At 50.1% G+C, this 25618-nt stretch overlaps 1 protein-coding gene across 1 annotated transcript; it reads left to right on the top strand.

The window, feature by feature from the left end:
- Positions 1–551: 551 nt before the first annotated feature.
- XPNPEP2 (X-prolyl aminopeptidase 2) lies at positions 552–25315 on the top strand. Its single transcript, XM_068962917.1, has 21 exons — positions 552–600; positions 3642–3712; positions 5012–5122; positions 6243–6306; positions 7125–7229; positions 7432–7518; positions 8540–8686; positions 11347–11448; positions 12098–12179; positions 12463–12658; positions 13408–13497; positions 15210–15319; positions 16021–16098; positions 17171–17242; positions 19479–19539; positions 20754–20823; positions 21268–21372; positions 21808–21867; positions 22129–22205; positions 24758–24847; positions 25121–25315. The coding sequence occupies exons 1-21, from the start codon at positions 552–554 to the stop codon at positions 25313–25315; spliced, it is 2022 nt and encodes a 673-aa protein (XP_068819018.1).
- Positions 25316–25618: the final 303 nt, after the last annotated feature.

The following is a 25618-nucleotide window of genomic DNA, read 5'->3' as shown; positions in this document are numbered from 1 at the left end:
TGTGGCACTTCGCAGGCAATGGGGAGAGAGGACACTGGCTTTTCCTGAGTCAGGCCAGCTCAGAAGAGGCAGAAGGATAAACATCCATCTCCATCTCGAAGCAAAAGTGGGGCCGTAGCCAGAGCCTGGGTGGGGGAGCTAATGGGAAACAGCTTGCAGGAGGGAGGGGGACAGAATTCGGGAATGGCCGAGGCTGGCTGCTGAAGAGGGGGCTGGGAGAAGCAGGCTGATTGAGACCAGCTGCCGCTCCTCTGTCTCAGATCTTTGGACTCTGCCCGGGGCGGGCTCTTACCCTATTCTGGATGACTGGGAGCCAACAGAGGCTGCCTGGGGCAGTTGAGTCTTCTCCACCCAGCCCGACTCCTGGAATCCTCAGAAACGAAAGACCAGAGGAAGACTCTCCATCCACCAGCTGGACACCTCCTCCCCATTGCCAGCCCCCCCCCCGGCTGCTGCTCCCCCGGAAAGGCCTGGAGGAAGAGGCCAAGGAAACAGCCTTGTCCACTTTCCCTTGACCCTACATCCACCCAGCACCAGCATCTGAAGACCCCATGGCCTGGGCTCGCTGGGGTAGCCACCCTTGGCTTGTCCTCCTCTGTGGTATGTGTACCCTGGCCTCCCCGCTCTGGGCTCAGAAAGGGTTGGCATGAAGGCTGGGCCCAGGTTGTCTCTCTTTTCTTGATTCCTCTCTCTGTCTTGAGCAAGAGGAACCCCAGGACAGTCCTGGGGACCCTCAAGACTCATCTCAAGTCTGGTTTGGCCCCTTTCCATTCCCACCTGTAAAAGAAAAAATGATTCTGGCACTTGTTAAAAGAGTAAGGAAGATTTTATTCAAAACTATTGCAATAAGACTATTGGACTTATAGTCCAACTACCAGACTTCCTTGGTGGCTCAGACAGTAAAGCGTCTGCCTATGATGCGGGAGACCTGGGTTCAATCCCTGGGTCGGGAAGATCTCCTGGAGAAAGAAATGGCACCCCCCTCCAGTATTCTTACCTAGAAAATCCCATGGATGGAGGAGCCTGGTAGGCTACAGTCCATGGGGTTGCAAAGAGTAGGACACGGCTGAGCAACTTCACTTTTACTTTATTGCAATAAGCTAAAAGTTAGTCACTCAGTTGTGTCCAGCTCTTTGCGACAGTAGCAAGAATACTGGAATTCCTTCTCCAGGGGGTCTTCCCAACCCAGGGGTCGAACCTGGGTGTCCTGCATTGCAGGCGGATTCTTTACTGAGTCACCAGAAAGGCCCTAAATTGTTAATCGCTCAGTCCTGTCTGACTCTTTACGACCCCATGGACTGTAGCCCGCCAGGCTCCTCTGTACGTGGATTTCTCCCAGCAAGAATACTGCAGTGGGTTGCCATTTTCTTCTCCAGGGGATCTCCCTGACCCAGGGATCAAACCCAAGTCTCCTGAATTGCAGGCAGATTCTTTACCCACTGAGCTAGCAAGGAAACCCTCTACTGCAATAGGGGCACTGTAATAGGGGACAAAGGGCTCAACTCTGAAAACAGTAAAGATGGATGAGAACTTCTTGAGCAGAGTGAGAGGGTCAGTGGATATAAAACTACCAAGAGGAGACATCAAGGGTGAAGCGATTTTTACTAAATTGACTTCATAGGATTCTTGCTAAAGGCGGGGTGATGAGATATCAAGGGTGGGAGATGAGGAATTTGATCAGATTTCAAGGCTGATAAGATACAAAAGGTGAGTGATTCTCTCTAAAGTGACTTACCAGGATTCTTGCTAAGGCTGCTGCATGCAGGCTCAGTAAGGACAGGATGGAGGTGGAACTCCAGACCTAATGGAGGAGACGGCTTGGAGGAGCCTGACTACAGTTTGGTCTTTGTCACCATTATGGTGCCCTGTTCGTTCTCTTTGTTCACAGTCAAGTGCCCAGCTCAACATCCTCCACATCCACTCCATGCTGACCTTATGAAGGCCTCCTTCCCTTTGCTCTGTGGCAGCAGGTCCCTGCTCATTCATTCAGTACCCAGCTCCTGACACCTCCCCGGTACCAGGGACCACAGGTTGCAGAGCTGGCCCTTGTGAGCCACAGCCCAGGCCTCAGACAACAGTAATTGGGGTGTCCAGAGGGACACAGGTTGGCTGTGTCTTGCTTATGTAGGTGTTTTAGCCTCACTATTTTGCCAGATCTGCTCCTATGGAAACAAGTATTCACTTTCTGAAATCAACAGGGTGGTTCTCATCTCCTCCTTGAGTTTATGTGACTGAGAGAGACAGCCAGGTGTGGCACTGACAGTGTTAGAACCCAGGTGTACTAATTATGTACTCAGAAAGGATTCCCCCAAAACATGGGGGGCTGGAGGGAAGGCCTATCAGAGACCACTGGACTTTCAGAGTGTGAAGGCCCAGAGCCTGCAGGAGCTAGCCCAGGACCTGGCACACAGCAGGCACTTAGGAAATGTTTGCTCCATCAATACTGGGTGACTCTTCTTGGAACACACCAAATTTGTGGCAGAGCCTCAAGTAAGTAAATAAGGAAGTGTTAGTTGCTCAGTTGTGCCCGACTCTTTGCAACCCCGCGGAGTACAGCCCACCAGGCTCCTCTATCCATGAAATTTTCCAGGCAAGGATATTGGAGTGGGTTGCTATTTCCTTCTCCAGGGGATGTTCCCAACCCAGTGATCGAACCTGGGTCTCCTGCACTGTGGCAGATTGTTTACTGACTGAGCTACAAGGGAAGCTGGTGGCGGAGCCTCAAATGGAAACTAAGTCTCCATACATTCTGTCCCTTCTGGGACACCAGCCTTCCATGGTTGGCTCTTTTGTACTCAGATGGCCCAGTTTCAAATTCCTGCTCTGCCACAGACTCACTGTGGCAAAACTTGGGTGAGTAACTAAACATATCTGGGCTTCGACTTCCTCCTCTGTAGAAAGCAGACAATAATACCCAACTCACAGGGTTGTTGCAAGTATCAGATGATATATAGAGTTGGCCAAAAAGTTCGTTCAGGTTTCTTTGTTACAGCAGATGGGGCTGTAATCTAATACTATATAGATAAGTAGCAGAGTTCAGTGTCTAGCACACAGTAGGAGCTCTTTAAATGCTAACCCACCTTACCCCACCAGGGGACGATGTCAGCCTGGGATTGCTTGTTTTCTGTGGCCTGGAATGAGCTGCAGTGATTTGGAGTGTAAGAAATGGTATAAGTGGGCCTTGAATTTAAGTAAACCCAACATATATATAATTAGATTTATAGAAGGGTAAAGCGAAGGTGGGGTGATTATTTAGTGAGATCCTCTAGAGCATTTAAGGGAAAATCTGATTACAAAAATTTAATTTACACACAACTTTTCCAGTTTGGTAGACCCTGAAAAGACCCAATTAGATTAGAAGGGAAACATTGATTTAATGAGCACTAAAACCCATCCAAAGGTGGCAATCACTTGTCAGTGAAACAGGTTTCTTTGATTGTGACCCAGGGTGCCATGCAATTCAGCCTGATTTCCTATGAAATGTGATTATTTTTATCCTCAAGTAGAGTTGGACAGCATCTCAGTGCTACAAAGGATGGCGGCTCTGCTGGGGTTCAGAGGGAGGTTGAGGGAACATGTCCCCGTGCCGTCTAGGACCTATATGGTCTCCGAGTGACCCTGGATTTTTCTCCGGTTTCTAGCTTATGCCTGGGGCCACCCAAAGTCACTGGACCAGAGAGAAGATGTGAGAAACTGTTCCATCAGCCCTCCGGTGAGGCCCTCCCTTCGCCCCGCCCCACCGCTCCCACCTTCCTGCCCATCCCCCACGGGCCCAGCTGCTAGCCTCGCCCTCTGCCAGCCTTCCTCCCGATTTCCGGACTCAGGGGCCACAGTTTCTGATTAACCTCCCCCGGGGCGGGCGGCTCATTCTCAGGTGTCTGACATCCGCCCCATTCCGCCCTCTCAGCCATTCCTGCAGCAGGCTATCGCCTTCCCTCCAGGCCTGGGCCTGGGCAGCCCCTGGGAGAGGGAGGGGGTGGGAGGAGGGGCGGTAAGGAGGCGAGAGGCCCCTAGCTAGCCTAAAGGCGAGGCAGAGGCCAGCAGGAAGGGAGGAAAGAAAACAACAATTCTGGAGGAACTGGGAGGAGGGCGGAAGACCGAGGGCTAGAAGAGCCAGCGGAAGGTCAAGAAAGGGAGGCCTCGGGTGTGAAGACTGGTGAGAAGGCCCAGCACATTGGAGCTGAACGGTCGTCAGCTCCTACTTGGCGACCAGAGCAGTTCTTTCCACAGCTAGATGAGAGTGCGAAAGAGCTGCCTGGGCAGGAGCAGCCCAGACGTGAGGGCTCATGGGCCTGCCAGCAGGTCACTACAGTCTCAAGACATGGGACACGTGTGCGTGCCGTGCCCGCTGCATGTGACCCGTGGGGCAGGCAGGTCGGTGGGCACTTTAATATTACAACCAACACGGATGTGTCCTTGAGTAGAAAGCAAAACCAAACAGAAAACCCACACTTTTTAAGATCAAATAACCTTTAACAAGGTAGGGCTGCCAGGTGAAATACAGGACAGCCCAATTACATCTGATTTGCAGATAGTGAATCATGTTTTTAATATAAATATGCCCAAATAGTACATGGGACTTCCTTATACTAAAACATGATTCACTGTTGACCTGAAATTCAAATGTGACTGGGTGAACATCCTGTATGTTTATTTGCTAAACTGGTATCCAAAGAGGGACCATCCCCTGGCCTGGCCCAGTGCCAGGGCTCAGACCCCTACAGTTCTTACCCGCCCCTCCCCACCTCAGGTCTCATCACTGTCACCGAAAGTCCCTCTCCAAACTCGTAAACACCTCTATCCAGGCACCTTAATCTAGAATAATCCATAACATCCGCTGCTGCCCCATCTCTGGCCAGGCTGGCCCAGCCTATGCACCCCCAACCCCTACCTAAAGGGAGGTTGGAGGCCCCTGCATCCATCGTTTTCTCAAAGCAGTGTGTGTGTGTGTGTGTGTGTGTGTGTGTGTGTGTGTGTGTGTATGTCTTGTTGTCTTCCTGTCACCTGTCAGTACCTTCCAGTTACTGCGGTCAATACCACAGCGCAGCTCGCAGCCCTCCGCCAGCAGATGTACATCCATAATCTCTCTGCCTACATCGTCCCCGACACGGATGCCCACATGGTGAGGGATGACTCCTCCCCCCAACCCCCACCCTCTGTGCTACCCAGGCCACAAACAGGACTGTTGAGACTCAGAAGATGGAAGACAGAGAAAAGGTTTGACAGGCAAAGGAAAGGAAGTGGGGAACCTGGACACGGGTGTTTCAGGGCAACTGAAACAATGTATTCCTTTACATAGGACAGAAGACATTGCCCAGTTTCCTTGACCTCAGGCCATGAAACTATAAACAACTTCAGAACAATTTTGATCAGTTCCTAGATGGTGGATCCAGAATGAATGTTTAGGATATCCCTGCCCTAGGAGGTTAGAATATAGGCTGGAAATTGAATTAGAGGAACCCTGAGATGCCTTCTGGCTCAGCACTTCCCATCAGCTGATGGATGGAGTGCTGAAATGATCACATGTCCAAGAGTATGAGGTACAGGCTGGAAGAGGGGGAGTAGTCAGGGAAGATGCTTGTCTGAACCAGAGCTGCCCACCCATCCCACTCTTGCCCACCCTGGCTCAGCCTCCACCCCATTCACCCTGCCAGCACCAACCCAGTTGGAAGAGAAGGCATTTTTAGTGTCAATACCATTACTTGAATTAGTTTCCCCAGCTGCTGAAAAGGGCTAAGAAGCTTAGGTAAGGATCTGAACTTCTCAGAGCCTCAGTTTTCTCTACTGCAAAATGGGAATAATGAGATCTGTCTCCAAGAATTATGGGGACCAAAATGCAATAATGTGTAAAGCTCTCTGCAGAAGTTATTTATGATAGACCCATTCTACTGTGCTAGACTGGGGAGGAGGACAACTGCAGGGGAGAACCAGTAGAACAAAAAGGCATGATCCCAACTGTAGAGAATTTGCATCCCGGCTGGGGAGACAAAACTTCTTGGCAAAACAATCCAGTGCAGGACTGTGAGGTTTCGATGCCAAGAAATACAGTTGTTCAAAGGACGGGAAGATCCTGAGAGCTGGGGGAGTTCCAGAGGGCTTCCTGGAAGAGGTGTCCAGTGAGCTCAGGCTTGTAGGACTGATTGATTCTGACTAGACAGAAACAACTGGGATGTGGTTGGGGGCCTTCCAGGTGGGGTGTGACTCCATGAAGGAGACTAATGACAGTGTTGTTGATTTCCTAGAGCGAGTACATTGGTGAATATGACCAGAGGCGTGCATGGATTACAGGCTTTACAGGGTCTGCAGGTAACAGCTATTACCTGCCCCTCATTGCTTCTGTTGGGAGACCAAGAGTGGTCAGAGAGGCCCTAGTGTGACTAATTCTTAGCAGCCAGGACCCCAGGATTTAGTGTCCAGAGGCCCCTGCTACTCTCTCTGTCTCCCCTCCATCACTCCTAAAGGGGTCACCAGGGCACATCTTAAAGCCGACCAGCCACACTTCTGCACGAGGCAAATGGCCCTCCTGACTTCTTTCCTGTGCTCACAGCCTCGGCCACAGCCAGGCCCAGCCTCACACTCCCTGGGCTCCATTTCTGGGTCAGTTGCTACCTCTATATCTAGCCACTGATTTCTTTCACCCGATGGCTCATTTGGGGGCAAAGTTTTACTTTGCTGGTCCCTTTATGGACAGCATCACCTCACGTGATCCAATGAGACACAAACATAGAGACCCTTTCTAGGGTACTGGTTTCGGAATTGGCCTCTCACCCTGATCCTGGCTCCTTGAGTGAAACCTAAGCTTCCCGTACTGATGCTTAAACATCCCTCCCCTGGGCTTCTAGCTGCCTGACTTGCCTATCGCTGGTCCTTCTTCTCTTTGCCAAAGTCACCAGGTTTGGCTTCTTTGCCTGTCCTCAGCAAAGCCCCTGGATTAGTGTCCACATCAGCCTTCCCCCCAACACTCTCTTTAACATCTCCTGGCTCACTTCCTTCCAAGGGAGGAGAGAAACTCTTTCTAGAGGCCCCTTGTGACACTGTCAGAGACTACCGCATCACACATGTGCTAACTAAAGCCATGCTCTGCACTGTCCCCCTCCCCTCCAAGAGTCTCTGTTCTGCCCCAGGAGTCGCGGTGGTGACCATGGGGAAAGCCTCTCTCTGGACCGATAGCCGCTACTGGACCCAGGCTGAGCGGCAGATGGACTGCAACTGGGAGCTTCATAAGGAAGGTAGGAGACTCCTGGGGAAGGTACAGGTGAGGGGGTGCCTGCAAGGCCATTCTGGGCTGCTGTGAGGAGCTTGGGAAATTTGGAGCCATCCCTAACCTTTGAGACGGATATCATGGAGGACAGACCTGACAGGACTGTCACAGATAGAAGCCTGGCTGGAGGGCTGTGGTAACCTCAATGTACCTTCTTGTCTTTCTCTCAGTTGGCACCACTCCCATCGTCACCTGGCTTCTCACTGAGATTCCTGTTGGAGCACGTGTGGGCGTCGACCCCTTCCTCTTCTCCATCAGTACGTTCTTCCCTCAGTTCCAGTGTGTGTGTACACACCAGTGAGGGAGACTCAGGCCCTCGGGATGTAAAGAAACCCATCCTGGCAGAAGGAGGTGCAGGGGGACTCTAAAAATAGAATGTTTGAACTTGTGGTTGCAGAGTATTTTGCAACAAGGCTATATTCCGGGATTGTGTAATGAAAAGACATTTAAAAGAATAGAGTTTTTTAAAAGTCAGGAGTGCAGAGACCCAAACTAGAAGATTCAAGGAGTTGTTAAGACCTAATCAATGAGTAGGCTAAGATGGTCTTCAACCTAGAACCATCCTCTGTACCCTGGGACTCTACTGATCGGGGCACTAGAATCACTTGAGAGCCCTCTTCTGGAAGGCAGCTTGGAAGCGTTGGAGGAGTTGGAGGGTTTCTGAGTAAAGAAGCACAGTCCCTGGGACTTCTCTGGTAGTTCAGTGGTTAAGACTCTGCACTTCCACTGCAAGGGGCATGAGTTCAATCCCTGGTCTGGGAACTAAGATCCTGCATGGTGTGTGGCATGGCCAGAAAATAAATAAAAAGAAGAAGAAGCACAGTCCCCTCTTCTCCCCTCTAGGAACATGGCTCCTTGAGCCCTGGTGCCCCCACCACTGGCCAGCCTGCCCCCAAAGGTGGCGTCCTCATGAATATGTAGTGGAAGGCTCCCACTTCAGATCTGGTTTCTCTGCCAGCCTTTCCAGTGGCCTGAACCTCAGCATTCCTTTGGGCTGTGGCATGCAGACAGGACCGAAAAGAGGGCCCCACAGCCATTGACACTTAAAAAGATGAGCTTAGCCAGCTGACTGTGGACACCATTAGGGTGGGCTCAGGACAACTGAGCTTTGAAAAGTGAAGGAAGAAGGTGAAAGGGCAGAGCTCAGAAGGTTCAGACTGCTTGGACAGGCTCTGGCAGCCAGGCTGCAGGAGTGGAATGAGAGACAGAGGGGACAAGAGCTAACTTTGCCTTAGTCACAATTTTTCCTGAAGTCTAAACTCCTTCCTGTCTCTGTAGACTCCTGGGAGAGTTATGCCAAGGCCCTACAAGTCTCTGACAGAGAGCTGCTGTCCATCCCTGTCAACCTTGTGGACCTGGTGTGGGGGTCAGAGAGGCCTCCAGTGCCAAGTGAGCCCATTTATGCCCTGCAGGAGGCATTCACAGGTAATTTCCTATGCTCGTCCTCTTTCCCAGCTTGAAGCAGCACCAACCCGCAGTGCTGCTCCTTTGGCTGAAAAATTCATCCAAAGAGGTTCCAAAGCAATGGTTTCATTTGCACCTTTCATGCAGGTTTCTAGGCCCCCTCTCCTCAGAGAATCTGAATCAGAGGGTCCTCAGACCATACTTAGAAAATGCTGGAATAAAGAGTGTTACGATTTAAAGCAGGAGGGAACAGGAAGGGAGGAAACAAGGGAGTCAGAGAATGATGAAAAAATCCCTACCCCTTTGCAGAGAGAAAAAAACATGAGTTGCTTCTCTGGTACTGAAGACTGCTTTGTATTGAATCATTCAGACCTTGACTTCTGGCCCTCCTGTGATGAGGAATTCAGATGTAAGATGGCTGGGGTCAGATGGGCTGGTGTGGACAAAGCAAGCATAAACTAAACTCAAGGTCAATCTGTGGCACAGATTAAGATTCAAGTTTTGGCCAAACCACAAAGGAAAGTTAACTGACCCCCTAAAGTTCTAACATCAAAAATCTTGACCCCACTGACACCATCTAAACATGTCATAAGAGAACAGTATGCTCTATGATTCTTGTAAGTAGTAACTAAGCTCCTGACCGGACCCAGGCTGCTGATTATGAATCAGTGTCTTGACCACCACCACTCCCTACCTTCCTAGGAATTCTGATACAAGCCCTTGACTTGGATTCCTGGGAACATTGGGCAATCTGAGGCCCATTTCCATACACAGGTCTACGTACACTTCTTGTTTGGAAAGGAATCTGGAAAACAGGAGAGAAATTTCAAAATTTTGGGTCTGATGAAACAAGTCACAATTGGGTCCAATTTTCTTTATCCATTCTGATGTAACTTGCAGAATCTTTCTGCTGCTTGACACAGTTTTTAAAGAAACTTGCTATCCAAGACAGTTCCATCATAAATAAAACTCATCCTATTCAGATAAGGAAGGCTGCAGTTCCATCAGGAAGAGGAGGGGATAAAGAGGGAAAACCTTCCAGGGGCTGGGAAAGAATTCACATGGGTTTTATCACTTCCCACAAGTGAAAGGAAACCAAGCCATTGCAGGCTGCTAGTCTTCAAGGAAAGGCCACGCAGAGCAAGAATTTGGCCTGGAAGCCCAAGAACAGAGTCTTTCTAAGCTTATAAGAGAGACTTTCTCTCCAGTCACTCACAGGTTTTAAAGGGGATGAAGTAAAGAGCATGAAAAGTAGTTACTCAAAGATACCTCTGTGTATGGAGCCATTGAAGTTGCCTTTCATTTGTTGTCTCGAAAATGTATCACATCCATGAACCTTGAAAACATCATTCTAAGTGAAAGAAGCCAGCGAAAGCCCCGTGTTGTATGATTCCATCTGTGTAAAATATCCAGCATAGGCAAGTCCGTGGAGACAGAAAGCAGATCAGTGGTTGCTGGAGCTGGGGGGAGAAACGAATGAGAGGGACAGCTGGAGGGCAGGGTTTCCTTTTGGGATGATGAGAATGTTCTGGAATTAGTGGTGGTGGTTGCACAATCTCGTGAATGTTCTTAAAGGCACTGAGTTGTGCACTTTAAAATGGTTAAAATGATACATTTCATGGTATGTGTATTTTACCACAGTAAAATAGAATCAACCTTAAAAAACAGTATTACACCCAAAGCTTTGGTTCTTGTTGAATAGTTTTACCTGTTTGCATAAAGATTTTTTAAATTGAATTATATTATTTATGCTAATCTCCAAGCCCAGCTAGAACTCTTCATGCTTATGATCTTCTGCCAGCAAATTCCTGGCCCTGCAGAGGGGCAGACTCTTTAGAGGGATTGCAGGGAGCAAGAAAAAAAGATGAAAACCAAAGTCCTAGAACCAGTATACAAGCATCTCCAAAAGGACAGGTCTGTGACACAGAGTTTAAGGACAAGGTGGAGACTAACAAAGTTAGCAAGGTCATCCAATGTCTGTACCAGTAAGAGTGCAAGCCATGTAGTCAAACAGACCTGGGGTCAAGTCTCAGTTCCACCCCTTGCCAGCTATGAAAAACCATAGATAAATCACTTTACCTCTCTAAAGCCTCAATTTCCTTATCTGTAAGATGGGCCAAGTAAGGATTAAAACAATGTACACAGAGTGTTTAGCTCAGACCCAAGTGGCTTTAGTAAGTGCTGGGGTTACCACAGAGAAGAGGATTAAACATGGGCAAGCCCTATCTGTTTGCTCTTCACCTCAGGCTGCTCTGCTGATCTCTCTTCTGCATGCCTATTTATTACTCAGAAAGTTATACTGGACTTTCTATACGGCAAGACACCATTCTATATACATTACAAATCTTAGTTAATTCGACCCTCACAACTCTATTGAGGTAGACACTATTATTATAATCCATCTCCATTTTACAGATGTGCAAAATAGGGCACAGAGCAATTAAGTAATTTTCCCAAGGTCACCCAGCAAGTAATCACAGAGCTGGAATTTGAACCCAAACAGTCTGGATCAAGAGCCCCATGTCCTTACTGACTACACAAGTAAGAGTCTGATTAAAGAAAGGGTTCTATTGCTTTTTAAAGGAATGGAGAACGATTGCCCTAAAGGGAGCCCTCTCAGGAACAGAGTGGCAAAGAGAAGGTAGGTCACTCATGCTTTCTTTGGGCTCTTTCATTTCCAGGGAGCACCTGGCAGGAGAAAGTAGCTGGCATCCGCAGCCAGATGCAGAAGCATCTTGAGGCCCCAACTGCTGTCCTTCTATCTGCACTGGATGAGACAGCCTGTGAGTATAGATCTGTGGGTACAGGGAGGGCCTGGCTTGCCCAGGAACCCCTAAGCTTCCTGGGCCCTGCAGCAATGACCATGTACCTGTGGGTTCTGAGAGCTCCTTGGCCTTGACCTGTAGGAACTGAGGTGAGGGCAGTAGCTTATGCCTAACCAGTAAGGAAACCAGGAAGCCCCATGTGATCTGGGGCCAGCCCATGGGCCACTGGAGGACCAGGCGACCAAAGCAGTAGAGGTTGTTGTCTCATGAAGGGGAGGAGGCCCAGCAAACACCTCTTACCACCTGGCCATGAGTCCAGGGCGCTCACACGCCCACCTTTAGCACCCCATGCAGCCCCACTCTGTCCCAGCATGGCTCAGTGCTTCTCACCCAACCCCGGCTCTGGGCTGGAAGCCCACTGACACCCTGCGCAGACTACTGGCTGGGTATATGCTTTTCCTGGGAGAAAGAGTCCCTAGAGCTCATTAGTGCTTCAAAGACCAGCCCCTCTCCAGAAAGACTGAGAAACTTTCAGGGGTAGAGGATGCGAGTAGGCATGCTGCTGGGGATCTTTGGGGGCCAAAGCAGCCAAGAGGGTAAAAGGTGCCATTTGCAATTGCCTCAGGCAGGTCAGCTTCAGCTAGGCCCCATCAATTCTCTTCCCCAGGGCTCTTCAACCTGCGTGGCAGTGACATCCCTTATAATCCCTTCTTCTATTCCTACACATTGCTCACCGACTCCTCCATCAGGTAGGACTTGTCCTTGGCTTGAGGTCATTGACTTCCTCCAACCCCTCACAGCCCTGACCTGCAGCCTTCCCAGAAGTGAGGTGCCTGCCCCTGCCGGACCCTCTAGGAAGCCTCTGATCACCTTTTCCTGACCCCCTTTGACCTTTGTTCCTACATACTCCAAATCTGGCCTGCACAGTTGCCTGGTGCGGGCCACCTCTGACCTCCAGGAACACAGGGCCTCTGGTCTTTTGCATTGCCCTTAGAGACTTCTGGGCCCTCCCGGTCTTCCCTGTTCACCCAGGTTATTTGCAAACAAGAGTCGCTTTAGCTCTGAGACCTTGCAGTACCTGAACTCTGGCTGCACCGGTCCCCTGTGTGTGCAAGTCGAAGACTACAGCCAAGTCTCTGGCAGTGTCCAGGCTTACGCCTCGGGAGACGTGAAGATCTGGATCGGGACCAGCTATACTTCATATGGGCTCTATGAATTGATACCCAAGGTGGGTTTGCCAGGCCCCGGCTCATGCCAGGCACCATCCCCCTACCCCCACCAAGAGCCCCAATAAGTCTCAATCTAACAGGGAAAGGGGGAGAGCCCCTTATCCATTCTGGCAGTTGGTCAGTCAGCAGTGGTGCAGTGAGTCTCCTTCTAGGCCTCCCTGGAAAGAGACAGGAGAAGCAGCAGCAGGACATTGTCCACAGAGATCCCAGACATTGTCACAGAGGATGGGGGAGCAGAGGCTCTGAGGTCGCCAGACGAGAGGCGGAGAACCGACTGTGCCAGGACCTTGGATGAGTGACTTCGTCAGTCCAGGCCTCTGCTTCCTCACCTGTAAAGTGGCACTAAGAGTTACAACCTCAAAAGAATTGCTCTGAGGAGCTTAAAAGGAGACAGTGCATATAAAGCCCAGTGCCTGCAGCAGGGCAGGCTCTCAGTAAGTGGCAGTTGTTATGATACGAGATGTGCAGGAAATAGACTTGTCCGAACAGCCCACAACTGGCAAGGGCCAGGCTTGCATCCATCCCAGAGCACTGTGGGGATCCAGGACCAGGGAGGGAGAGAGGGAAGGTTAGGCTGGACAGAGAAGACAAGGAAAGCCCTGCATAGTCAGAAAGCACACACAGGAGGGGCACTGCCACTCCAGGAAACGGCAGCTCTCATCTCAGCCAGGATTTCTTGCTAATCCTTTTCAAACCCCACCATGCCCTAGACAGGGCTCCCAGACCATCTCCTCTCTGCTCCTCACAGGAGAAGCTCCTAGAAGACACCTACTCCCCAGTGATGGTAACCAAGGCGGTGAAAAACAGCAAGGAGCAAACCCTCCTCAGGGCCAGTCACGTAAGTCCATGGGCAGGCAGACACACAGGCCTCTGGGGCGCTCCCAGTCTGATGGGTTAGAAAGGAGACCATGCACGAGGAGCCTCAAGAAGGCCCTTAGTGAAACATAGATGTGGACACCAAACTCCTGGACACCCACTTATGCTCCACCCCCTCACTCACAGCTTGGTTCAGTGGTTTATAACCTGAGTCCCAGAGCTACAGTGTCTTGAGTTCAAATCCTAGTTCCTCTAGCCACCTCCTAGCTGTGTGACCTTAGGTAAGTCACTTCACCTCTCTGGGCCTTAGTTACCTTCTCTGTAAAATGAGGATCATAGCTGTAACTATGTAACTATCATAGCAGCAGAGGATTGTTATGATAATTAAAGATATATCTCTCTCTACATTATATAGTATAAATAATAAATAATATGTTTAAATATATTAATTGTAATACATAATATAAATATATACAACATGTACATGCTTAATCACTCAGTTGGGTCTGACTCTTCGTGACTCCTTGAACTGTAGCCCACCAGGCAAGAATACTGGAGTAGGTTGTCATTTCCTCTTCCAGGGGATCTTCCTGACCCAAGGATTGAACCTGCATCTCTTGCATCTCCTGCATTGGCAGGCAGGTTCTTTACCACTGCACCACCTCAGAAGCCCTAAATATATACAGTATACACTCCAGTACTCTTGCCTGGAGAATCCCATGGAGGGAGGACCCTGGTAGGCTACAGTCCATGGGGTTGCAAAGAGTTGGACACAACTGAGCGACTTCACATTTTCACTTTGTACATATTTGCATTTATATACATCTATGTATATGTGCAAAATATACCTATAAATATATAATAATTATGTAAATATATGATACTTATATAATAATTATAGAGTTCTATGTGTATAAATACAGTTATATATTTATATATATTAAATATATATATAGCTTTTAATACTGCCACCTGGCACACTCCAAGTCTTAAATATGTTAGCTTTTATAATTTCTTCACCCTGGGGAGAAGATGGTTTGCCCCTTTGGATGCTGCTGCTGCTGCTAAGTCGCTTCAGTCGTGTCCGACTCTGTGCTACGCCATAGACAGAGGCCCACCAGGCTCCCCCGTCCCTGGGATTCTCCAGGCAAGAATACTGGAGTGTGTTGCCATTTCCTTCTCCAATGAGTGAAAGTGAAAAGTGAAAGGGAAGTCGCTCAGTCATGTCTGACTCCTAGCGACCCCATGGACTGCAGCCCACCAGGATATTCCTGTTAAAATTGGGATATGTTGCCTCATTTTTACAAACTTTTCTTGTGGAAAATGTTAAGCATGTACAAAAGTAGAGGAAATAGCTTAGTGATCCCCGTCACTATCATCCAGCTTTGATAATCATCAACTCAAGGCCAATCTCATTTCCTCTACAACCCCACAGTCATTACCTCCACTCCCCATCCTCTGCTGCTGGATGATTTTAAAGCAAATGCCATCTATCACATTGTTTCTTCTAGCAACATTTCAGTATCTCTGACAAGTCAAGAACTCTTTTTAAAACATGACCATACTCTGATCATGTATATAGACATGAATACGAATCCCTTAATAGTATCACATGGCCAGTTAAACCCTCACGTTTTTACAGCTCAGCTCCCAGAGCAGTCACCACATCTCCTGCATCCTGGAGCCCCAGCTGAGACCGTTCCTCAGTCTGCCTTTCTGCTTGTCCTGCTCCAGGTGCGGGATGCTGTGGCTGTGATCCGCTACTTGGTCTGGCTGGAGAAGAATGTGCCTCAAGGCACCGTGGATGAGTTCTCTGGGGCAGAACAACTGGAGAAGTTCCGAGGGTGAATGACCACAGCCATCCTTTTCGGCTGACTAAGTGTGGGAATGGGGGCAGGGAGGGGAGCCTGGTCTCCTTACTTACTGGGGAAGGAAGACCGTCCTTGTATTTGAGGGCTCTCTGGAATAAGGAGTGACAGGTTCTTGAGTGGTCAGGAAGCTGGGCAGGGGTATTGGATGACGTTCCCCAACGCTGCTGAGAGCTGGACACCTAGAAGGGCCACAACCCAACAGCGCCCCCTAGTGTCTGCTTCAGGCACGGGCCTCTGAGGAGAGGCCGGCTCAGGCCAGTAGGACCTTGGACCACTTGAGAATATCAGGCTGAGGAGGGAGGTTCCCTGAGGGCATACTTAGCCCAAAATGCTGCTCCTGGGCTGGGGGAGTTTTCAGATACAGGGAGCTAGGTTTCTTCACACTTGCTTTACTAGGAACTCACGTTGGGACACAAAGCTTTGGTTTCCCCATCTGTAAAATGGAGGTGGAGGAGGAATAATTGGTGTCTGCAGTCTCTCCTTCTCTGACCTTGAGTGGTCTATAAGTGACAGGTCAGGGCTTGGGAAGGGACAGGAGGTGGGACTGGGAAAGCCAAATGGAGCCTGGCCAAGGGAGAGGCAAACATGACTTTTCACTTGCCTTTGCTAGCTCTCCTGGGCCCAGCCTAGTCCCTGAGCCCATTCATTGACCATTCCTGCCTTGTCCTTTCCAGAGAGGAGGAGTTCTTCTCTGGATCCAGTTTTGAAACCATCTCTGCAAGTGGCCTGAATGCTGCCCTGGCCCACTACAGGTACTTCAGGAGGAAGAATTTTCTGGGGCCCTGTGGAGGACTTGAGTCCACATTTAAGCTTTGAGGTCTTTAGCACTGTGGGAGCTGGGGCTGGGGAATTAGAGCCTAGTCAGGTGTTGGGAGTCTCCTTTGAATTAAAAGACTTGAGTAATTTCACTGCCCAGGAAGCTAGGACTTTATGAGCACTTAGGGCAGAAGGATCTGGAAGGCAGATGGTGGGACTGCTACTGGATGTTTTTCCTTTGCTTCCTGTGAGTTATTTAATTCTTAAAGCTCACAAGCACGTGGGGAAGAAGGGCCCATTCACTCTCCCTGAACCAACCAAGGTGGCCCCCAGATATAGGCTGGGCAGATGTTTGGCTCCATAGCAAACAAACACCTGCAGCCAGCCTGATGAAACTGGGGAAGGGGAGTGATCAAGCTCACCAGATGCCTCTGGCTGGCAAGGGCAAAACTGGGAGAGGGCAGAGACCCTCCAGTGGTTGGCCTAGCCTATCCCAGACTTCCTTCTCCTGGTGGCCCCAAGCCTTCAGCTGCCTTGGCCCAGCCCCCTCTCCCTACTAGAGAGGAGCATGGTAGGAATTCCTCAGCTCTACCAACTGCTGCTCTCCAGCCGCACCCTTGAGTTCCCTCCCTTCCTGTGCCCTGGTTTCTTGGGGCCGTCTGCTCCTAGAGGCAGCAGGAAGTTAGAGAAAGCCCTAGACTGAGCATCTGGGTCCAGGCCCAGTTCCCTCATGGCTTTCCCGAGGGGCCTCCTGATGTAAAAGATGGCTGGACTGGGTGCTCGCTAAGGCCTCCTCATCTCCCACATTCAGGGCTCTCTCCTTTCTCCCTCCCTGGAGACCAGGGCCTGGCCTGGGGAGATGTAGGATACACAGATGTGTGTTGAAGACATTAGCAGCAGAAGTTCGTTAATCTTCCAGGGCCCTTTGGGAGATGATGACGTCCCCAAGGGAGTTAGCTGAAAAGCCAACCCACAGGGAGGAAGGGGTTCCTCTGCTTCCACTCAGGACCCCTCCCTACCTGGCTCAGTGTTAGGCTGCTCCTTTCTCAGCATCTCTGCCCTTCCCAGCCCCACCAAAGAGCTGCACCGCAAGCTGTCCTCAGACGAGATATATCTGCTGGATTCTGGGGGACAATATTGGTATGTACTCCACCTCACCCCCGCCCTGGCCCGGCTGTGTCAGCTCAGACAAGAGCCAGCCAAAGGCTTCCCTTCCTGGGCGTGGATTCTGCATCTGAGAAAGGAGAGGCCTGGATTGAATTGCTTAAGTAGCCTGTCCATTTTCACACGTGGAAATCCCTGCCCGGTGGGCAACCGACAGAGGCCAAAAGTGCGGCTGCCCACAGATGCCTAAAAATCAGGAAAAGACTCCCCTTGTGCAAGTAAAAGGTTTTTTTAAGCCCGAACATTATTACACAGTCCCAACTGCCCTGCTTGACTGTGCAAAAAGTATGCCCATATTCTCACCCAAATACCCTGGACACAACCTGCATGGCGTGACAGCATAGTGCACGCCCCCACCCCGCCCTTCACTGCGTGCTTGGTGAGGTGACCGCATCATGTGGAGCGGGGGCAGGATCGGACCTTCAAGAGAAGCAGGCAGGTGAGTGACGCAGCGTCAGAGGACAGCCAGCAGCAGAGCTGGGACAAGGCACTACCATCAGCATGGGATATGTTTGTGAGTAGACATGTGTGTGTTCTGAGTATGTGCATGGCCACAGATAGGGTTATGTGGGAGGGCACTGTCCCCTGCTCCAGGACTCCACAATCTGCATGTCTACTTGTGTGCTCTCATTGAAATTAGTATATACCCATTTGGTGAGTGGCATTTTTTAAGATATGTTACTTTTGTACAGTGCACAACCTGAACACCTAGACATGATAGCCATGCGGGCTAAGTCAATTCAGTCATGTCTGACTCTTTGCGACCACATGGACTGTAGCCCACCAGGCTCCTCTGTCCATGGGATTCTGCAGGCAAGAATACTGGCATAGGCTGCCATATCCTCCTCCAGAGGATCTTCCTGACCCAGGGATCGAACTCACATCTCTTATGTCTCCTGCATTGACAGATGGGTTCTTTAACACTAGCACTACCTGGGAAGCCCTGTTATGGAATACTGGAGTAGGTTGCCATGCCCTCCTCCAGGGGATCTTCCCAGCTCACGAATCGAACCCAGGTCTCCTGCATGGCAGGCGGATTCTTTTCCAGCTGAGCTACCAGGGAAGCCCACAATAACCATGAGAATAGGCTAAGCCCATTCCTTCCAAATGTATGACCAATCATTCACACAGGAGCTGAGTTGAAATGGGCTGGAGGATTTTCCCTTCTCATCTGGGAAGCAGTTGGACTCTGGGAAACTTGGGGGAAAGGAAGGGATGTGCTGAACTGATGCAAGAGCCAGGAATCGTTTCCCATCCTCTATCCTGTGGTGAATGTGCTAATGACAAAGGCCCTTCACTGGGAGCCAGCCTGGCGGGCGTTCAGCCTAGCAGCCTTTGCAGTCACCAGTATGGCGCAGTGCAGACTTGAGATGGCTGATGTGCAAAGGGGAAGTGAATTCTCGGTGTGTTGCTGGATTGGGGCATGCTTAAGCAGGGTGAGGCCAGGGAAACGGTCACCTCACTTCCTCTTCTCTCCTTCTGAAGAAGTCAGCCACATCCTGTGACCTGCTCCCAAGCTGGAGTCCCAAAGGCCCTGGGACCATTCCCCACTTCCCTGGGGGCGGGGGTGGCCACAGGGGCCATTCTGGGGTAACGACTGCAGGTGGTGGTTGGCAGTCAGACTGTTTGCCTTCTGGCAGCTTCGGTTCACTGAGCAAATCCCTGGGGCAGATTCATGTTTACAATGGAGAGAACTGTATAAAGCCACTGCTTGAGCCAGGCCCAGCCTCCGTGAGGCCAGCGAGGGAGAGTTGTCTCGTCTATGAAATGGGGATAATGAGGTTTGTTCTGCATCCCTCATTCTGTAAATAGTAAATAAGTGTGTGAATGTGTGAGAGTGTTATGATCTCTCAGTTTCCCCATCTGTAAGAGTGGGACAATCCCTTACTGCCTCACAGGAAGCCTGGAGGGAGCATTTCTTTTAGAGCCAAACTGGCCCAAGGAAACTTTTGGTCAAAATGGGTGGGATTGGGGTGGAGGATGTATGTGGGGACTCAGGATTCCTGACGACTTTGCAGAGCTCCTTCAGACGCAGATGCTGAGGATGGGGACTGCATCATGGCTGCCATCTTCTTCCCTTGGCCTCCTTCCCCACCGCCATCCCAGTCCTGCCACTCAAACCCCAGTGGTGAACACTCCAGAAGAACATGGCCACCATCCCTACCCCAAAGTGTTCACCTGAGCTGGACCTGATGATTGTCCTTCTCCACAGGGATGGGACAACAGACATCACCAGGACAGTCCACTGGGGCACCCCCTCAGCTTTCCAAAAGGTAGGCATCAGACCAGATTTCCCTGCCTATGCTCACCCAAGGAACACCCAAGCAACCATTCCTGCAAGAGCCATTTGATTATATAGAGTCTGAAACTGAAGCCCAGGGAGGTTAAGTAGTTTACCATAGGTCACACAGCAAATTAGTACCAGGAAACCCAGTGCCCCGGACTACTTCCCCAGAGATACTTCAGGCCCCTGGTAGGGCCTCAGCCCAAGCTTATCATCATCCCATTTCAGAAACTCAATGAACAAAGATTTATTTAGTGCAGTCTGTGCTGAGCAGAAAGGAAGAAGACAGGCATTCCATTCCAGGGAAAAAAAAACTGGCACCAGCACAGTCTCAGAGGTGGAAAGGGACTTCACTGTTCAGGAAACGATGAGGGCTGGTCCGCTGGGGGTAGGTGTGGGGACACGGTCTGTGCACCTCTGGGACCACGTTCGTGCATTCAGCAGGTGAACTGTGGCTCAGACATTGTACTTGAAACAGAGACAGAGAAAACAAACACTGGTCAGGCCTCCAGGAGCTCAGTTTAGTGGATAGATCCAGTGCCCCGGGCTGTCATGCTCAAGATGACAAGCCCTGTGTGTGTGGGGGGGGTGGTGAAGGGGACTCACCACATCACCACAGGGAGTGACTGGGAGAAGATGCCTCCCTCTCTCTTTCTACGAGGTAACAGCCCCAACAGAGCAGGGCTGACCTGCCCATTATCAGGCCTCAACTTAATCATAAGGCCGTAAGAAAACTCAAGGGTGATCATGATAAGGGCAGAGGGGCGCTGACCTCTATTTGACCCATTTACTTTGTCAAGAGCACCCTACATGCACAAGTCTACCTGCTCCTCCCAACGACCTGAGCTGGTACTATGATCATCCCATTACAGACCACGAAACTGAGGCACAAAAAGCTCAAAACACTTGATCAAGGTCAAGTTTGTGAGTGGCCATGTTAGGATTCTAGCCCAGGGAGTTTGCCTTCTAAACCCTTACTGTCGCAGCCTCAGCTCACCCCCCACCTAGACAAGCCAAAGGGAACCACGTGGACCAAGCCCCAGCTTTGGGCAGGTGCCCCTCAGCCTCCTTTGGCCGTCTTCCGGAACCCGTGTGCCCACACACAAGCATGCATGGGTCCCCCCCCCCGTATCCCCCTGGGCCCACATATGAGTTTCTAGCCACTCGGGCTTCGTGCACATTTTGTCACCTTCTCTCCATCAGGAGGCATACACCCGCGTGTTGATAGGAAATATTGACCTGTCCAGACTTGTCTTCCCAGCTGCTACTTCAGGTGGGTTTTGGAAACCAGGCTGGACCCAGAGCCTCAGGCCCTGATTCCACTGCAGCCAGACCCTGGGAGGCCAGTGGGGCAGGGGTTAAGTCATCACCCCCTCCACTGTATAGATCCAGTCCAGCCCAGAGAGAGAAAGCCACTTGCCCAAGATCACACAGAGGGTTAGTGGGAGAGCCAGGCCTTGAGCTCAGAGGCAGGGGTGTTCAGTGTGCTGCAGCAGTCATGGGAGGATTCTGGGAGGAAGCAGGTGTCTTGACACATGGAGAGGTCCAGGTAATGGGTACAACATAGAATAGACTGGAGACAGGGCATGCCTACCTGCCTCTCGGTCCCCTCTCCTCATGCACCATCCTGGTGGTTAGTCTGGGAAAAGTTAGCCAGAAGGGGCAAAGCCAATACTGTGGCGTCTAGCCAATTGACTGGAGGTCGTCTCTCTTCCAGGACGAATGGTGGAGGCCTTTGCCCGCAAAGCCTTGTGGGATGTTGGGCTCAATTATGGTCACGGGACAGGCCACGGCATTGGCAACTTCCTATGTGTGCATGAGTGTAGGTATCTCTTTGGCACTCCTCTGCAGTCTCCCCTCTTATGAGAGAGGCAGAGTATTTCACAGGTATGGAAAGGACTGGGACCCGTGGAGGGGCAGTGACCCAGGCCAGGGGACCCAGCTGGTGGGAAGTTGGTGCTCCACAGGGTAAGGGAGAAATGCTGGCAGTTGGCCACTCCAACTGGCATCCAGGACGGCTCCAGAAAGAAGAGAGGCAGGTCAAGACACAGTAGCTGACTGGCCTAGACCCCAGAGAAATAAAAGCCAGAGCCAACCAGTCACTGATAGACGAGGATGGTGGATGCATGCTGCTGGGGCTCTCCAGTTACCCGCTCTTTCCCAGAACCTGCCAGATGCCATGGAGCCTGCTAGATGCCATGCTGGCAAGTGCAGGAGAGCTGACGTTGGCCTTGCCTCTCCCTCTCTCCCTTTGCAGGGCCAGTGGGATTCCAGTCCGCCAACATTGCCATGGCCAAGGGCATGTTCACTTCCATTGGTACGGTTCTCGGACTCCTCCACGACTTCATTCTAGCAAATGCCAGCCATCAGGGAGCACAACCCCACACAGGCCCGCCCAGACTCCACTGCTGTACTCCCTCACCCACCTCCCCAGTCCCAAATAGGCTGTCCCACCATAACACCAAGCCCCTTCTAACATCTAGCAAGTGGTGGGACTGCCACTCCTCATTCAGTACAGGAAACCTGGGCTTGGGTCTTCCCCCTACCTAATGTCACCAGCATCTCTTCTGTCTCCCAGAACCTGGCTACTATCTGGATGGAGAATTTGGGATCCGTCTGGAAGATGTGGCCCTTGTGGTAGAAGCAAAGACCAAGGTAAAGACAGGCTGGAGGGGTAGACAGCGTGGCAGGGACTTTGGGCTGCATCAGGGGTGAGGAAGGTCAAAGGAGAACTCAGTGTATGGGCATGAATTTCTTTAGAGTCTTCCTTAGCACCAGAATAATTCCATAAAACAGTTTCTCAAACCTGTTTGCACATTAGAATATTTGAATCATCTAGAGTTTTTTTTTTTTTTTCAAGCCAATGCCCAGGTCTCACTCTGAACCAAATGAATCAGTAGCCCTGCCCTAAATCATTGGTTCTCCATGCACATAATAAGCACCAGGGGAGCTTGTTAGGTATAAAGATTCTGTATAATAACAACCAAGAAGATAAAATACCTAGATATAAACTTTAAAAGACTTATGTGCAGAAAATCTCTACTGAGGGACATAAAAAAAGATTTAAGTAAACGGTGCTCTCTGGAAATAAGCCTCAATATTATGAAGATGTCATTTCTCCCTAAATTAATCTACAAATTCAAGACAACCGCAATTTCAATGTTAACTGGATGCTTTTGTAACTTCACAAAATGATGGTAAAGTTTATTTGTAAAGATAAACATACAAAGATAGCTCAGTAGCTAGGATAATTCTGGAAAAGAACAATAAGGGAAACTAGCTCTTGCAGATACTAGCCCACACTACAAAGCTGCCATCACTAAAACAGTAAGACAGCAGAGATGGGAAAGACTGATGGAACACTGAGACAGAATAGTTAGTCCAGGAATAGACCCTCTAATTTCCATAAAACGAGATGGGAATTTAGTTTACTATAAAGCTGTTGCCTCAAAACAGTCAAGAAGAGAGATTGTTTGATCACTGGGCAGGGGAGACAAATGGCTAATCATTTGGTTGGGGGAATTAAACTGAAGAACCTCGTTGTTACTCTAAAAAAAATTGCAAATGAATCAAGGTTTAAAGGTGAAACCATAAAAGATCTAGAAGAAAACCTATATGAATTCATTTATAATCCCAGGGCAGAAAGGGGCCTTTATAACTCTGACTCAGTTAAACAAAGAACGTCTATATGGGAACAATGCCAAAATGAGGTCAAAAGATGTATGATAAGTATAGCACGTATATCTGAAAAGGGGGGGATGTCCTTCTTTTACCACAAGCTTTTAAAAAATCAGTAAGACCAGGCTTCCCTTGTGGCTCAGCTGGTAAAGAATCCACCTGCAATGCGGGAGACCTGGGTTTGATCCCTGGGTTGGGAAAATCCCCTGGAAAAGGGAAAGGCTTCCCTGGTGGTGCAGAGGTTAAAGCATCTGCCTGCAATGTGGGAGACCTGGGTTCAATCCCTGGGTCGGGAAGATCCCCTGGAGAAGGAAATGGCACCCCACTCCAGTACTCTTGCCTGGAGAATCCCTTGGATGGAGGAGCCTGGTGGGCTACAGTCCATGGGTCGCAAAGAGTCAGACACAACTGAGTGACTTAAAAAAAATTAGTAAGACCAAAGTAAGGAAGACAGAAAAAATGATTAAAAGACGTAAAGAGGCAATTAACTAAAATCAACACAGATGGCCCATAAATTCGAAAAGATGCTCAACTTTATTGTTAAAAAGATATAAATCAAAGTGACAATGGAGTACCACCTGATTGACAAAAGCAAAAGACTTTGATGATACCCAGTGCTTGTGAGTTTGTGGGGACAAGGACACTCTCATACGTTGCTTGGGTAGGTACAAATACCTACAAACTTTGAGGAAGGCAGTTTGATAATATCTATCAAAATTTATACTAAAAGTGCCTGTACTTTTTGTCTCTGCCTTCCCACTGCCAGATGTGTACCTTCTGGCTATAGTCCCAAAATGCCACTTTTGTATAAAGATGTTTATATGATGATGTTGATTGTAGCATTCACAGTAATAGTTTAAAAAAATGGAAACAGCCCAAATATCCATCACTGGTTAAATAAATTATCATCCACATACTATGGGCCCTTAAAAAGAAGGAGGTAGACCTTCCTGGGCCAATATGGAGCACTCTCCTCAGTTTACTGTGGGGGGCAGGGACAGAGTTGGGGAAGGTGCAGGAAAGTGTATAGTAGGATCCATTATGCTTGAATTTTTTTAGAATATACTTGTATATATATTATATATGCCAAAAATGTTTTCAGGAAAGAAACCGGGCAAGGAGGAATCTTTCCATTTTTATTGAGTCTCTTTTTGTAGTTTGAATTTTCTAAGCACATACATGCAAGAGCTCTCTGGGAGATGGGCTATTTCTTCTTCTTTATGCTTGTCTCCATAGATACATCAATTGATAGAAACAGAGATACGGATAGACAGAGAGAGAGATGTAGAGATGGAAATTAGATCTCTACATCTGAGAAACATAGGCCTAAGTCTAAACTTCAGGAATCATGAGGGAAGCACCAAAGGCAGGTGGCTAAGTGGTGGACACAGGGGTGGCCAAGGGCACTGTGGGGGCTCAGGCTTGACAAGGCCAGTTCCCTGTGCCCTGGGCTTCTGGGTGGAGTGTTCTCTCTCTCCGTCTAGCCTTGCTCACTTCCTGCTTTCCTCCTTTACCTGTGGGTCCCCCAGTACCCAGGGACCTACCTGACCTTTGAAGTGGTGTCCTTGGTGCCCTACGATCGGAACCTCATTGATGTTAGCCTGCTGTCCTCTGAGCAGGTGAGCGGGCACCCCTTGGCGCTGTCTATCTCGAGCCCTCAAGCCAGTGACTGCCTTCTCCCTGGCCCTGGCCCTCTCTTGCCTCTGTTCCCCCTACCCTAAGACCCTCTGCCCCTTCCCTCACTTTGGGAGGGTCCACATGAGTGGCATCTATAGGCTCACACTGGGCATCCCTCCCCTGCTCACCTGAGGATGGTTGGGGACCTGGGCCAAGCTGGCACCAAGCTCCCACACCTTGGCCTGTGAAGCCCACACCCCTCCTATGTCTTGCAGCTCCAGTACCTGAACCACTACTACCAAATCATCCGTGAGAAGGTGGGCCCGGAGCTGCAGCGCCGCCAGCTTCAGGAGGAGTTCTCCTGGCTACAGCGGCACACAGAGCCCCTGACTGCCAGGGCGGCACCCACCGCCTCCTTGGCCCCTCTGGTGACAGTCTCTGCTCTCGCTATCCTAGGCTGGAGTGTCTAGTGTCTGAGACTCCCCTCCTGACCCTCTCGCTCAACTCCCCTCACCCCACAATACCCATGCCCCAAGAGTCCCCGCCAACCCATTGCCTAGAAACCGCTGCCCTCAGCCTCCTCCTCCGGAACCAAGCCCTAGGGGTGTGGGGCTTCTTGGTCACTGTCAGCACCTCCCCCAACCCCTTCTCCGCCCTACACTCCGACCTTCAGGCTGGGACATTCACCCTCAGCTCCCAACCCCTAGCCCCTGGATACAAGAGCCGGGTGGTCCCCTTTCCTCCTATGAATCCAGCAGACCAGCCACTGACTT

This window comes from Capricornis sumatraensis, chromosome X, assembly GCF_032405125.1.
Source record: "Capricornis sumatraensis isolate serow.1 chromosome X, serow.2, whole genome shotgun sequence".
In the NCBI taxonomy this organism is placed as follows: Eukaryota; Metazoa; Chordata; class Mammalia; order Artiodactyla; family Bovidae; genus Capricornis; species Capricornis sumatraensis.
This window is presented reverse-complemented; position numbering and strand designations above follow the sequence as displayed.

Bases quoted from the DNA above. Each gene is read 5' to 3' on its own strand.
- XPNPEP2 (XM_068962917.1), top strand. From the start codon at position 552: ATGGCCTGGGCTCGCTGGGGTAGCCACCCTTGGCTTGTCCTCCTCTGT. The intron at 17,243-19,478 runs GTATGTACTCCA...CCTTCTCCACAG, and splicing joins GATTCTGGGGGACAATATTG to GGATGGGACAACAGACATCA. The intron at 24,848-25,120 runs GTGAGCGGGCAC...TATGTCTTGCAG, and splicing joins GCCTGCTGTCCTCTGAGCAG to CTCCAGTACCTGAACCACTA.